This window comes from Micromys minutus, assembly GCF_963924665.1.
Source record: "Micromys minutus genome assembly, chromosome: 4".
Lineage (NCBI taxonomy): Eukaryota > Metazoa > Chordata > Mammalia > Rodentia > Muridae > Micromys > Micromys minutus.
In genome coordinates this window covers 24,558,801-24,572,924 of record NC_137973.1, presented here as the reverse complement: position 1 = coordinate 24,572,924, position 14,124 = coordinate 24,558,801, and the positions used below count along the sequence as shown (strand labels likewise).

At 51.4% G+C, this 14,124-nt stretch overlaps 2 protein-coding genes and 1 pseudogene across 12 annotated transcripts in view; 2 read left to right on the top strand and 1 right to left on the bottom strand.

The window, feature by feature from the left end:
* The window catches only part of LOC308419637 (nucleophosmin-like), a 506,796-nt pseudogene that overhangs the window by 160,355 nt on the left and 332,317 nt on the right, over positions 1-14,124 (top strand). The window lies entirely within an intron of this gene.
* LRRC71 (leucine rich repeat containing 71) lies at positions 938-10,989 on the top strand. 2 transcript variants are annotated; one of them, XM_080915689.1, is made up of 15 exons: positions 938-1,476; positions 3,594-3,743; positions 3,826-3,954; positions 4,077-4,152; positions 4,314-4,391; positions 6,379-6,447; positions 6,627-6,786; positions 6,860-6,943; positions 7,016-7,099; positions 7,829-7,978; positions 8,172-8,265; positions 8,638-8,726; positions 9,727-9,838; positions 10,189-10,310; positions 10,502-10,989. In XM_080915689.1, exons 1-15 carry the CDS (start codon positions 1,317-1,319, stop codon positions 10,610-10,612), a joined length of 1,668 nt encoding a protein of 555 aa, XP_080771815.1. In that variant the 5' UTR covers positions 938-1,316; the 3' UTR covers positions 10,613-10,989. The 2 variants fall into 2 exon arrangements, with proteins under 2 accessions (XP_080771815.1, XP_080771814.1); XM_080915688.1 differs by having other exon boundaries at positions 9,724-9,838.
* ARHGEF11 (Rho guanine nucleotide exchange factor 11) overlaps positions 11,654-14,124 on the bottom strand; it is a 107,408-nt gene continuing 104,937 nt past the window's right edge. For 7 of the 9 annotated variants that reach the window (XM_080915672.1, XM_080915673.1, XM_080915676.1 and 4 more), the window contains 3 exons: positions 13,790-14,016; positions 13,480-13,669; positions 11,661-12,421 (listed from right to left, as the gene is read on the bottom strand). In XM_080915672.1, coding sequence (XP_080771798.1) covers positions 12,363-12,421; positions 13,480-13,669; positions 13,790-14,016 — 476 coding nt within the window. In that variant the 3' untranslated portion in view covers positions 11,661-12,362. Of the gene's footprint in view, positions 12,422-13,479; positions 13,670-13,789; positions 14,017-14,124 lie in introns of all 9 variants that reach the window. The other 2 variants (XM_080915677.1, XM_080915671.1) reach the window with 2 other exon arrangements.

The following is a 14,124-nucleotide window of genomic DNA, read 5'->3' as shown; positions in this document are numbered from 1 at the left end:
TAGTAGTCAGCTTCCCAGCTTAATTAGTTAAAACTCCAACAGCAGGCCCTAACTACCTGCCCACCCCTCACTCAGTAATCCTCCATGTCTTTGCTCAGAGGACTGCTCCCCGCCTCTGGTGTTTGTCTTCCTGGTACGCCTTGGACTATGTACAGTTGGACTTCCCTTGCCTCGATGGTCCTGCAGCCTACCTTTCCCATTTGGCTTCACTCTTTCCCAGAACGAAGCCCTCTGCTACCCTCCTTCCCATCCCAGGGATCGGCACATCTAAGTTCAGCCTTCCTTAGTTACCTGTTAAGTCCTGCTTGACCTTCACATATTCTGCAGAGCACCCCACCCCACATCTCCTTCCTGGTGCCAGGCAGAGCATGGTTTTGGTTTTGAGACACTGTCTCACTATGTAGTCCCGGCTGGACTGGAACTGAGGTCAGCCTGCTTCTGCTTCGAGTGCTGGGTTTAAAGGCCAGGGCTGCACTCCGATGTGGTTTCATGTGGTTTCCACGTTACTAGATTAGCCCCTGGCTCCCCCTAGTGGGAAGGCTGATCACCAGCTCTCTGGTTTCCCTTAGCACACGGTAGTCACTCAATAAATGTCCTGTAAAAGCCGAGTGGCTCAATGAAAGTACCAGCAATACCGTGTCCTCAGTGTTCCTGAGAGCCTAGTTTGGAGGTCTCCTCAGAGGTGGCAGCATCTCTGCAGGGAGCAGCATCAGCGCTAGAAATGCTGAGGTCTATGTGGTGGTGCCAGGCTAGAGGAAGCCAAGCAACTCAAAGGGGCCCAGGGCGGCGAAATGGTAAAGATGGGACCGCCTAGATCAGATCAGCGGACAAGCCTCCAGTTCTCCAGGAAGCTGAGTAGAACGGGTAGAGGAGAGCTCTGCATTGCCTGAGCCCTTCTTCCACTTGGGTCCTTCCCAAGGCACTCTCTCCTGCCACCTTCTGGCTCAGCGTCGTCCTTGTCCTCTGCCCCACCCCCCTCTGCGAGTACAGACCGTTAGGGGCCTACCTGAACTGCGAACTGCCCTAGAGTTCACACATCTCTGCCCTACTGGGATGCTAGGTTGATTGATTCCCTTCTCTGTTTACACAGACCCCAACCGTGCCTAACCACGCCCACTGGCTCTGGCAGGGGCTGAGTCAGGGGCCTCCACGTGCACTCTTAGCCCGTTGCTCTGGCCACAGCCCCACCCAGTCAGGCTCGGTTGCCCTGGAGAGGGCTGTCGCAGAGTCGCTTGGCTGAGTGGAGATCCTCAGGACGAGGCCTACAGAGTCCTGTTTCATTTAGCCTCTTACTCGAGGGGCCCAAAACCATCACTATGTCAAATGAGTCAAGCGCTACAGGGACCTCACCCAGGACACCTCGTCCTGGGGCCCAGAAATCATCTGGTGCAGTATCCAAGAAGGGGGATCGGGCCGCTAAAGATAAGACAGCAAGTGCCCTGCCCCCGGTGGGCGAGGAAGAACAGAAAAATCCTGGTATGCTGGCAGGGCAGGGTTGGGTTAACTGGACTTGGCTTTTTCTTTTTCTTTTCTTTTTAAATTAAAACTGGTCTGCAACTTGCTATATAGGTTAGGCTGACCCAGGACTCAGAGGTCTACCTATCTCCTCCAAGATCAAATGTGGATCACATTTCCTCAGGGGTTGGTCTTAAAGAGTACTGCCTGAGGATGCTGATGTGCACTGTAAGATGTGATAAGATAGGGCCGGAGAGATGGCTCAGTGGTTAAGAGCACTGACTGCTCTTCCAGAGGTCCTGAGTTCAATTCCCAGCAACCACATGGTGACTCACAACCATCTGTAATGAGATCCGAAGCCTCTTCTGGTGTGTCTGAAGACAGCGACAGTGTCCTCACATTAAATAAAAATTTAAAAAGATGTGATAAGATAGGCCAAAGAAGGCTGGTGTAGTGGTGAGTTGCTGTGGGAAGGTTTTTAAACACAGCTACAGCTCTCTGGGTAATCATTTGCCCTGTGGCCATAGTCACAGTTCTGCTTTGGCACTTGTAAAGAAAACCATTCGAATTAGATGTACACCCAGCCTAGCCTGAACCAATTTAGCACAAAAGGGTGTCTCGACACAAAGTAGATGCTTTTGTTATTAAAGAGGGTCAGGACCCTGTTTTCCCTGGGATAGAAATAAAACACCCTGGGGAAAGATGCTGATGGTCTGCCTGCCTTTCGCCAGGTGCCATTGTTTTCCTGTCGGTGCTAGTGTGCAGGGACAAGGCAGGGTGTGAGGAACTGGAGAAAAAGCATCTTTCACAGGGAAGACAATAGGACACGGTTCACCAGGCACAGAAAGGCCACTTGGGATCCCAGCACTTGGGATGCTGAGGCAGGAGACATAGGTTCCTTATAAAACCTGGTCTGTATACACAGCAAGACTGTGACCCAAGGAAGTAAAGGAGAAAAAGAAATGCTGGCCGTACATAGAGGAGACAGGAAACGGAGAAGGGCAGCAGACATGTGTGACTCCTGAGTAGCCCAGTCCGGGGACCGTGCTGTAGGGACCGTGGTATAGTCACAGGACAGTGAAGGTGTAGAACTCAAATGACTGCTGTACAGGGACCCTGGATAAGGGCAACATGGAGGTCACAGAGACTTTTACAGTTGTCATTGTATGTCCTGGCAGGGGCAGCCGTGGCTGACAGGTGTGTAGGTTTAGAGGAGATTCCATCTGGTAGCTAGTTTCTCACTGTGGGTTGGGGTCATTTAGCACTGGTCTGAGAACAGGAACAAATTCCTTTGAGATAGTCTTGTAGGGAATAAAGCTGGGTGATCTTTGGCATGGGCCCAGGAGGACTTTTTACAGACTCTTCAGGGGGTCCCGTGAATGTTAAAAGTTTGGGGGGGCTCTGCTCTTGAGGAGTGAGTGATGCTAAGAAGAGTGAAAGGTGTATCTAGGTAAGAAGAGCCATCCTGGGCACACATAGGGCTGTGCAGGGGCACCCACCCTCCACACGTCTCCTTCTAAGTGTTAAATAAGAAGATCGGGCTAGCCGGTTGCCTGTTTCCCACTGACTGCTGGCCACAGGAACCAAGTGCTTCTTACCTTTTCCCCCAGAGAGGTCTCAGGCTTTCTTCGCCATGCAGCCTCTTGGTGACTGGGGCCAGGTTCCCTTATTGCACAGATCTACTGTAGAAGGTCAGGTACAACTAACACCTGGCTGCTGTTGTGGAACTTTGGTAGGAACCCCCCCCCACCCCCATTTGCAGGAACCCTTCCTGGGCTACCCTGGTGAGAACTGAAAAGAACAGGATGTCCCTTAGGGGTGTTAGACACCAGGCTTGCAATCTTACTGCAGAGTCTCATGATGGCAGGTGGTGGGCATGACAGACTTAACAGAACTTATCAAGGCCACGGGAATCACTGAAACCTTTACAAAGGCTGGGACACTGACTAGCAAGTACTCTCTATATAAAGACTTATGGAACAGGTTAGCCTCCGGGCTACTGGGTGGAGATCCCTCTCTGTGTTTCCTTCAGTGTTTTCAGCTTTGGTCTTAGCAAAGCAGCTTCCACTTGGGGCTGCTGTGAGCGCGGAGGTTACCGCTGCGCTGCAGGTGGGGCCCATTTTCCTGCTGCCCTGCAGAGGAGTACCAGTGTACTGGAGTCCTGGAGACAGACTTCGCTGAGCTCTGCACACGGTCAGGCTACACAGACTTTCCCAAAGTTGTCACCCGGCCACGGCCCCAACAGAGCTCTGTCCTTTCGGCCTCCACGTCAGAAAAACCCGCCCAAGGTGAGCCACAGCCCACTCGAACTACCCACTGGGCAGGGCACGCTGGAACCACCAAGCGCTCTCCCGTTTCTCTGTCTTCTAGATGACCAGAGGCTGTCAGCATCCTGCAGCCAGAACAGCCTGGAGAGCAAGTATGTGTTTTTTCGGCCCACCATCCAAGTGGAGCTGGAGCAGGAGGATAGCAAGGCAGTGAAAGAAATCTACATCAGAGGTGACAATCTCCCCTCCCCCTCGCCACTCATTGCCCCGGAGCATCACCGCCCCCTACTGGCTCACAGCAGTTCATTCCAGGCGCCTTCGGGCCTGAGATGACTTTGGCCTTTCTTGCCTCAGGTTGGAAAGTTGAAGATCGGATTCTGGGTATTTTCACCAAATGCCTGCCCTCCCTCAGCCAGCTGCATGCTATCAAGTGAGAGGCATTGTGGGAGGTCAGCCTCTGTCTGGCTTGAAAAGAGACAGCAGCGGGCTCTGCTTGGGAGGGTGGAGGGCGTGTCGGGGGCGTGGGGGTGTGCTGTGGGAAGGGGCTTCCTGTGGGACATAGCGTCCAGCCATTTCTGTTTCTAATACCAGCTTGTGGAAGGTGGGGCTGACGGATAAGACTCTGACCACGTTCATCGCCCTTTTGCCTCTTTGTTCACCCACACTCAGGTCAGTTGTGGTCAGGCCCCAGTGCCTAAGTGGCCTGGCTGGGGTGTGTGAGGGGAAAGCAGTTGCCTACAGACCTTCTCTGTGAGAATGGGGCTCAGTTCATGTCTGTTGGGTGGTGGGATTCCCACCCGAGAAGCCACCGTTTTAGTCCATAGAGCTCTTTGAGGTCTCATCCTCTTTTCTCCATCAGCCCCACCCTCTCTCTCAGAGACACAGCCAGCAGGGAGAGAGGGGCCTAGGAACAGACTCTGCTTTGTGGCAGTGTAGGAATGTGGAACTTGGAGGAATGGCTTATGTAAAAAGGAGTTCTGTCTACCACAGGGGGCTGTGTGCAGGAAGCCCTGAAGGCTGTCTGGAGGGGGTGGTCCTAAGCTCGCAGTGTAGGAATCACAGGAATGGGTGGGGGGCAGAGATAGGTTTAAGGTAGCTGACTACAGCACTACAGCTGGGTAGTGGTGGCCTACACCTTTCATCCCAGCACTTGGGAGGCAGAGGCAGGAGGATCCCTGAGTTTGAGCCCAGCTTGGTCTACAGAGTGAGTTCTAGGACAGCCATGGCTAGGGCTACAAAGAGAAACCCAGTCTTGTAAACATCCCCCCCCCCCTTACACACACACACACACACACACACACACACAGAGGCAAAGAAAAAACCCAAACAATAACATCAATCAAACAAAACAAAAAGTAGCCAGTTACACTTTGCCTAAAGGACAAAGCCAATTTAGCTGTCTGCCACTTTCAGGTTCCCACAGGACCCTAGAGTCAATTCTTGTTTCACAAGTACCTTTTGGTGCTATACTGTGGGCTTTCTTCCTGTGAGTCGGATGCATGTTCCCTGAGGGCAGTGGCTGTATCTTTGGGGGCTGGGGAGTAGAAGCAAATGAACTAGCTGAAAAAGAACTGTGTGAATTCGTTCTGTAAGGCTAAAGCCACATTCAGCATAAGGTGACTTAAAACGAATTGTTTATATGAAACAAGGCAGCCCCAAAGGCTGAGCAATAGCTATATACCATGGGAAATATTTGAAAAGAAATTTCTACCCACTGGTTCCATTTTCTTAGGACTAGGAGAGAAGTTACTGCCTGGTAGAAGGCCCTGTGGTGACTTTTCCCCCTGCTGAGAAACAAAGTAACCAAAGGCTGTAGTAGCTTAAAGCAATCAGGAGAGTGGGGTACCAACACTCTGAGCCTACGAGTGTACTGCAGAAGAGGCCCACGCTAGAGCAAGATCCTGTTTCAAAACCAAACCAACCAACCAATCTCCATCCCCTTGAGAGTTCCCCCGTGATCCTCTGAAACAGAGACGCTAGCTGGGTGCCTTGGACTCAGGCTTGAGGCTGCAGGAAAGTTCTGCTTGGGACTGCGGTCCTCTTGGAGGAAGCTGAGGTAGGACTCGGCGTCTCAGCTGGTGTATGTGACTGCCTGTGGGCCTTCCTGTTGCCTGGCGGAGTGTCCCAGAGCATCCAGGATGGAAACCAGTCCTTGTAACTTAAACTCAGAAATGACATCCTATCATTTTTGCCACATTCTGTTCACTGAGAGTGTCACCACTGCACACACATGCATGACTTTAATCCCAGGACAAGGGAGGCTGAGGCAGGCAGATCTCTGAGCTTGAGGCCAGCCTGGTCTAAGACAGCTAGGGCTACATAGAGAAAAACAAAACAAAATGCCATCACCCTCTCCTCCAACCCCCAAACAAATGCCACTAGTTCTAGCTACCGCATCAGACAGGATTACTCAGCATGGCTTGGGTACCTAGAAGTAGGACTCGGCCAAGGACATCTTAGAGACCACTGTACCTCAGGTCATGCTTCTGGAATTTTAGCCTGGGGAATTGTCATAGATTTATTTCTTATATTGGGGGACATCCTTAGGCTCTGTTTCCCAGAAGCTCCCCAAGTATCCACCCTTCACCCTATTTCCCTCCTACGTGTATGGTCTCAGTGGTGTTTCCAAGGTCTCTCTGATCCCTCTCCCTCTCAGGAAGGTATCTCTGGAGGGGAACCCGATACCAGAGCAGTCCTTTAACAAGCTAATGGGACTGGACAGCACGTGAGTCTCCTAGGCTTCACTTTCCCTTCATGTCTTCCCTTCCAGGTTCCCTTTAGCCCTTCCCTGTCTTCATCCCAGGCATCTCTAATTCTTGTTCTTCCACCTATAGTCTAGTTAGAACTCCTCGCGTCCCCAAGAGGCCCTGAGCCTCAGGAACATGCTATCCTTCTCTGCTCCAGGATTGTTCACTTGTCTCTGAGGAACAACAACATCAACGACCACGGGGCGTATCTCCTGGGCCAGGCATTGTCAACACTGCACAGCAGCAACCGGACCCTTGTTTCACTGAACCTGGCATTCAACCACATCGGGGATGAGGGCGCGGGCCACATCGCGAATGTGCGTGCGGTGGGACGCTTCCTGCGTGGGTGCACCAGTTTGTCCTTGGCTTACAGGTCACTCTGTTCTCCAGGGCCTGAGACTGAACCGCTCTCTCCTCTGGCTGTCGCTAGCGCACAACCGCATTCAAGACAAGGGAGCACTGAAGCTGGCTGAGGTGGGTTGGCAAGCTGGGCGGGGCAGGGGATCTGACGCAGGTGTCTGACGCAGGAAGCTGGCCTTGCCTCAGGTCCTGCATCCCTTTGAGCTGACCCACACGGAGGTGGTGGAGCGGCGCCGCCTGCTGCTGGTGAAAGGAACGCAGGAGCGATCGGTGAGAAGCTGCCTGCTTCCAGGACTCTTACATTCCCCGAATCCTCTTTCCCCTCTGGATTCTCCAGACCTAGGGTCTGCCAAACCCAACTTGGGACTCATATACAGCCACTCTGACAATTATTGTGTAGTTAAGAGAAAAGATGTTGTTCAGACCACTTGGTTCAAAATACCACCGGGACATATTTCCAGTTTCTTTCTGATCATTGCTTAACCCGGGAGCTGCACTTTCCTTAACTAAGCAGGGTAGCTGTTACCTTCTTCACAGAATTGAGATGATTAAATGAGTTACTAAAACACATTTGGAATACCGCCTAGCACTTAGCTCAACAAAATCTGCTGACTGGGCATGATGCAAACCTTGTCATTTATGAGGCAAATGAAACGTGAGTTCAAGGACAGCCTGAGCGACAGGGTAAGACCCAGGCTCAATAAAACCAAGGTCTGAAGATATAGAATAGTAGGATGCTCACATAACGCACACAAGGCCCTGGGTCTGATCCCCAGTACTGCAATAAATAAATGAATAAATCAATCAATACATTTAAATTCAAAGTGGGCTTTCCCCCCATCTTATCAAAGCCTGGGCCTCTGGCTCATTCTCTCATTTCTGGGCTCTTTCTTGCCAACAGCAGCTCTGTCCTGAACTGAAGGATAGGCAAAGGGGATGGGGAAGGGAAGGGGTAAGGCTTTGGTTACTTCCTCCACACCCTCCCATTTGTGAGCACAGCCTTCCTCCTCCCGATATGGGGACTCCAAAGCAGACCGTGAAAAGTCTCAGACGTTGGGGATCAGCAACGTTACTTTGGTGGACAAGTCAGAAAAGTTGCAGTCACTGAAAGCCCCTAAGTTCCTTGGCAAGAAAAAGGAGAAGGCAGGGGTAGGTATGCTGGTGAAAGGGAACCTTGGGTCTTGAATGGGCAGGGGAGGAGTTTCCAAGGTGCATATATACAGGGCAGTAGGAAGAAGGGCAAATGGATTTGGCCCTTAAAGGTGTCTCTCAGGCCAAGCCTTCGTCACCCTCTGGGTGGCAGGATATCCATTATTATCATGTCTTCTTGCATCCGTCATAGGAAGTTGTAAAGAAGGATGACAAGTTGGGATCTGGGCAGTCACCCACACAAGGAACCCCTAAAAAAGAAGATGCCACAAAGGCAGGCAAGGGGAGTAAGTGTGAGCCCCCTGTACGGGAATCTTCCCCACATGGAGGAAGGAAGAGCTTTGGGCAGGGTATAGGAGCCTGGTTTTGTCTGCCAAGAGCTGTTTTTTCAAGATTCTCTCTGGGCCTTGTTTACAATGAGTGATGCTCTCACTTGGCCTACACACTGTGGTTCACTACCTTATCTTGTAGGACTAGACCCTCTATGGCTGTCCTCAGAAAAGAAACCTGTCAGCCGGATGGGAACTCATTGTAGATGTCCCTAGGTTCCCCCCAAATCCCAGTTTGGGGGATCTCCCTTACCAAGCCCCTTTCTCTGGGGAATTTGGGTGGTGTTAGGGGGTCTGCTCTGTGCATTCTGGCTCCTCTTCTGGTCCCAGAGGTAACCATCCCTGAGCAGAAGATGAGCAAGGGAAAAGGGATGAAGATGGCGGCCAAAGAGAAGCGCAGCATCCTCCTGGAGTCAGAAGTAAGTGGGCCTCAGGAATGTGCCACTCAGCCACAGAGAAGTGCTAGCTAACCCGCACTTACTGTGGAGGTGACACTTAGAACTCCCTGCTTCCCTTCCCATGTGGCAGGCCCCTTTTCCTCCTTGACTAGGGGAAGCCCCAAATGGGACCTGCTGCCCAACCGAGGCTGTGTTCTCTAAGGCCCTCAGTTCACCACTAGCCCTCCAACCCCTGGCATCTGTACGGGGATGGTTGCTTTTGCTCCTTAGGCATTTCTGAAGGCACTTTCCGTCACCACAGTTCCACACAGGACTCCTCCTCAGACCCTTTCTGCTGGATCCCCCCTTTCAGCATCTTTCCTTAGGAAGTCTTCCTGGGCCACCAACCCCTGGTCCCAGTCCTCTCTCCATCTGAGTGGTCCTCTCCATGAGGAGACTCCATGACCCTGTCACCTGCTCCTGGCATTGAAAGTCCCGTCCTTTAGTCTTTCCTGGCATCCAAGACAAGTTCTGGCAGAAGAGCAGGTTTGATGGAAAGAGGACGACCTTTTAATTCCTACACTGTGGCCTTTGCCTTTATCTTGAGCAGACTGCCCCCTCTCATCAGGACTTTAGTTTTCAGACTACTCTCTTTATGAAGAGTCACAGATCCTTAAGACCTCAGTCCCGTGTGGACCCAAGGCTCCAGAGCCTTTGTACCTGCCATGTTCCTTGCATGGGAAACCCATCCTCTCCATCCGAGTGTCCACCTTCACACTTCACTCCCAGGCCTTTAAGGTCTGCACTCCCATAGTCCTCTGCTCTCAGGGCCCCCTCCACATCACATTCCTGTTTAATTCTCTGGCTCCCCCACACCAAGGAACTTTTGAGGGTATGGGCTTATTTATCTTTGTTTCTCCAGCACCTAGGACACAGCCTGAATTATAACCAGCAGTCAAAGCCTGTATGTTGAATGAATGAATGAATGGCCTGTTGACCAGCTCCCCTCTCCTCTGCTGCAATTAGTCTTGTGCTTTAGCAGTTGGTTGCTGAAGCTACAGAGATGGTTAACCCTCTCCTGGAGCCCGTGGAACATCGAGATGGGAAGGTTTTCTTGCCTGGGAACAAGGTCCTTTTGCATCTCAACCTCCTACGTATGTTTGCTAGCCTCGCCTATCCTTACCATGGGACTACCTGGGCTCCATCCTGCTAAGGGGCGCCACTCCAGCTCCACGGGACAGACTCGATTCTCCAATAGTGGACCATCATTTTGTCAGACCCATGGGGCTGGGGCTGGAGCTGGGGAGGAGGGGCTGGTGGTGATCCAGGTCAGATAGCTGGGAGGGGGAGTTTGGGGGGGGAAGGGATCAGCATGGTAGAGGAAGTGAAAGAGAAAGAGTAGTGGGTAGAGGCCTAGTCAGTCCTGCCTGCTGAATTTGGAAGTGGAGGGGAGCCAGGCTGCCAGTGATGTCAGAGGCCACTCACTGTCTGTGCTTCCTCTTAGGAAACCAAATCACAGAGGTGGGGCTAGAAGGCTTCCTCACTGCTGTGCAATACCAGGTTCAGTTCTCCAAGTCCAGGAGTTCATCCAAGGCCCCCCTGGGTCTGCTGTGGCTGTCCTTGGCAGTAAGTCCGTCACCCATTTCTGGAAGGTCTCATTGTTCTGAATCATTGTTTCAATGCAGTAACCAAGTTTCCTGCAGTTAGCAATGCTGTGTCTGCCTACCCCTGTTCAACAGCCCTAAAACTCTGTCCAGGGCACTGTTTTATCCTGTAGACAAATCTCCATTCCTGTTAACTCTTTTTTTCTCTTTCAGAAAAACTGCTTTGACCCACAGTGTCCGACACACATCATGATTCAAGAACTGATGTTGCCAAGGGACCCTGTGAAGATCAAGGTCAGGGAGGAGGAGGTCACAGCCACTTAGGCCTCCTACAGGCAGCCTCTATCTCTGTGGGAGATATCTTGGACCAGTAATATAGTCTTTTGCAGTGCTGTTCTTTGAAAATCACTCCAGAACTATATGGAACATCTGGGTTCTTGAATCTGTTCATATTTCCTAGCTAGACATGGCTGAATGTTGGCCTGAATCACACCATGGCTCCAGTGTGGATGAGCTGAGTTACTGGCTAGGACCATTGCTCTGAGAGTCCCAGCAGCATCCCCAGGGCATAGCAGCATACACATAGCCTTAGGAAGGGGTCAGTTAGCATAACTGACGGTGGGAGCAGGCTTGGAACTAGGACCCATCCCCCAGCATTCTCCGATGTTTATCTCTATGTGTCTGTCTGGTTTTCAAGAGCCCAGGCCATGCTGGAGAGGGTTTGGTACCCAATTTACATAGTAAAGGCCAAACATTAGACATGGCAGGTCAGCAACTAGAAATCATGGGGCTGCCTCTGCTAAGACTTCTGGAGAGCCCAGGCCAACCTACAGGGAATCTCCAGCCAAGGTAAAGGGGATGTCACCCTCAATCAGAGCTCCGTCTTCTGCACTGGCTGGCGAGTGGCTCCAGGGATCTCTCCGACTGCTCTAAGTCTAAGTCACTGCGTCAGTGCACCATGGCCATCCATGGCTTCTCCAGATATGTACCAGGTCCTCTAAAGCTGGCTTCAGCTCCACACTTGCTCAACAGCCATGGCTACTCCTGATCTTCGGGAAGGAGGAGGGCAGTGTGGTGACCCTCCTTTTCATGTTTTGCGGCTAAGAGTAGGCACAGCAGCGCCGTTCCTTTGTGCGAAGTAACCACAATGTCATATTTTGGGCAGAATCAGTTGCCCAACCTTTGCTGAGAAGGTCTGCACACCTGCACTTCTGGGACAGGTGGAAAGAAAGACCTGCTGCAGGATGGTGGCAGGGCTCTCTTGTCACCTTCTACTCATTCTTGACCAGTCACAACTGACAGCCTCACACCCTCTATCAGTCTAAGAATCATACAACCACAATGGAAGAATATTTAACTTTTCTTTAAAAAAATCTTAACCATGAAAGGAAGAAAATAAGAGTATACATTATTTTAACAGCAAAACAGTCATTTCCATATCTATATTTTATATATTATATATATTTATATATGTATATATACACCTAGCACAGTGTGTCTGTTCATTGTGGGGAGTGGTGTGAGGACAGAATGATGACTCAATGGCGCTGTGGCCCCTGGGGAAAGAAGGGCCCTGACTTAATTCAGGGACTCCAGCAACCCACTCCACATCTCTTTTGGGGAGTCTGTTTTGAGATTCGTACCTGCTGTATTTATTTCTATGGGGTGAGAGGGAAAGGGTTGGGTAAGAAGCTCCCTGCAGGGACATCTCCTGACAATGAGAAGGCCTAGGCTTCAGAGGCGGGCCCTGGAGCCCGACAGAGCTGGAGGCTGGGACCTCCCTGCCAGTGGACATAAACAATCATGGCCCTGAGCTGGGCTGCTGCTTGGCTCTCTGTAACTGGTTGAACATGCCAGGGACAGAAAAAAAAAAAAGGCTAAGTTATTTACAATGGTAAAGATACACATACAATAGACATATTTATAGGAAACTAAAGGGGCAAAGAGGAGAGCCAGGCACCTAGCTGTCTCAGGGCCTAGGAAGAAAGAGAGGAAAAAAGTGCAATAACACATAAGCCTCCTCCTTTGAGGTGCACACCCGAGGGCACTGTGCACACGGCACACCCCACACTGGCTATGGTCCTGGTGACGCAGCTGTGTCCGGGGCACTGTCGTCCAGGGGGGTGTCGGAGCCTGTGGGAAGATGATGAGGGTGAGAAGCTGGCTACATCTGAGATGTTCTCCTTCATGTTCCTGGCTGACTCTTTAGCACCAGCTGTCTGTGACAAAGCTTTCTCCTCTAGAAACTTTATTAAAATTTTTTTTCACTTATACAAAATAGAATGTGTGTGGAAACCAGACAACTTGCTGGAGTCAGTTCTCTCCTTCCATATGTGCATCCTGGGGCTTGAACTCAGATGGTCAGGCTTGGTGAGTCATCTTGTCAGTCCAAGCCTTGTTTTTTGTGAGACTGCATTTCTTCCTGGCCGCCGAAACCAAGACAGGTTAGGCATTTTAACTTTCTGAATCTGGCCACTGCAGGGGCCTTTGCCTTCATGATCCAGGTCTGAGCCACTAAGACCCCACAGCAGAGGTAAGACCAAGGCTCTCCTGACGCATTACTTCCTCAAACCAACATAAAAAGAGGTTCTGGGGGCTGGAGAGATGGCTCAGTGGTTAAGAATACCTTCTACTCTTCCAGAGGACCCAGGTTCAATTCCCATCACCCACATGCAGCTCACAACCACCTGTAACTTCAGTCCCAGCCCTCTTCTGTCCTCCTTAGGCACTGCATGTTATGTGGTATATATAGACTTATATGCAGGCAAGGGGTTCTGTATTAGTAGTCCCGTTCTGTGGGGATCCTCTGTACAGCTTGCCTAAAAAGATTACATTCTGGGGCTAGAGAGAGTTCAATGGATAGGCAGAACACCTAGAAACAAGAGACAGGAGAACAGCAAGAACCTGGTGGGCCAGCCAGCCTGGCTTATCCAGCCATAGAACTTGCCTTAGACAGACTCCCGTCCCTCCTGGCCTGGAACTAACAGAAATTCAAGCTGCCTCTGTTTTCTGAGTGCTGGCATTAAAGGTACTCAGCACTACACCTGGAAACCATTTCTCTGTGAAGTGAGGGGATGTGCTCGTTCCATCTTGAGGGAGAGTCATGGGAACACACCTCACTACTTGCTTACACTTACTCATGGGTCATGGCATTCCCTCAGGGCGCACACGTAGGGACTGGTTTCACTCACCTTCTTCAGGGCAGGACCCCTGCTCCTGACCACTGTGGGAGTCAGAGGCCAGGGCTTCCTTGGCTGGAGGAGAGAGGGAGTAGTCTGTCCATCTGGCTGCCTCTGTGTGAAAACTTCCCACAGGTGTGGTTCCACCGGATGACTCTCCTCCAAGGGACTTAAGCAGCTCTCTGTGTGCCAGCTCCATGTCCTAGAGAGTTGTAGGAGGTGTCTGAGTCCCAGTGCTAAGGCTCAGAGGGTGTGGCAGAGTAGGCAGGGTAGCCTAGGGTAATGGATGGAAGGCATCTTGACCCAAGGCCATGTTCCTTACCTTGAGTCTGTGAAGCTTGATGGTGAGCTGTTCAATGGTCTGGAAGATCACACCCACATCCCTGAGGGCCAGGCTGGAACACTGTCCCCCAGTGACTCCCCTGGGCTGCTGAGGCTCTGTTGGCCACGTAGGGAGGCTGTGACACTGTGAGGGACTTGGGGGTGTCCCCGTCGTCTCAGTGCTAGAGTCCAGAGGTCCTGTTGGCATGCTGACATAGAAACAGTTCCCTGTCCCAATGGCAAGAGAAAGAAATCAGGAGACAAGCAGAGACACTTGAGTAATTCTCCCGTGCCCCCAGTGTACCCTGTGACAGAAAAGGCCAAGGAGACTTCTAC

What these genes read in the sequence shown, in the direction of transcription:
- LRRC71 (XM_080915688.1), top strand. Translation starts at nt 1,317, where the DNA reads ATGTCAAATGAGTCAAGCGCTACAGGGACCTCACCCAGGACACCTCGT. An exon ending in CTAATGGGACTGGACAGCAC is followed by an intron (nt 6,448 to 6,626) that starts GTGAGTCTCCTA and finishes TCTCTGCTCCAG; the next exon opens with GATTGTTCACTTGTCTCTGA. An exon ending in GCATCCTCCTGGAGTCAGAA is followed by an intron (nt 8,727 to 9,723) that starts GTAAGTGGGCCT and finishes CTTGTGCTTTAG; the next exon opens with CAGTTGGTTGCTGAAGCTAC.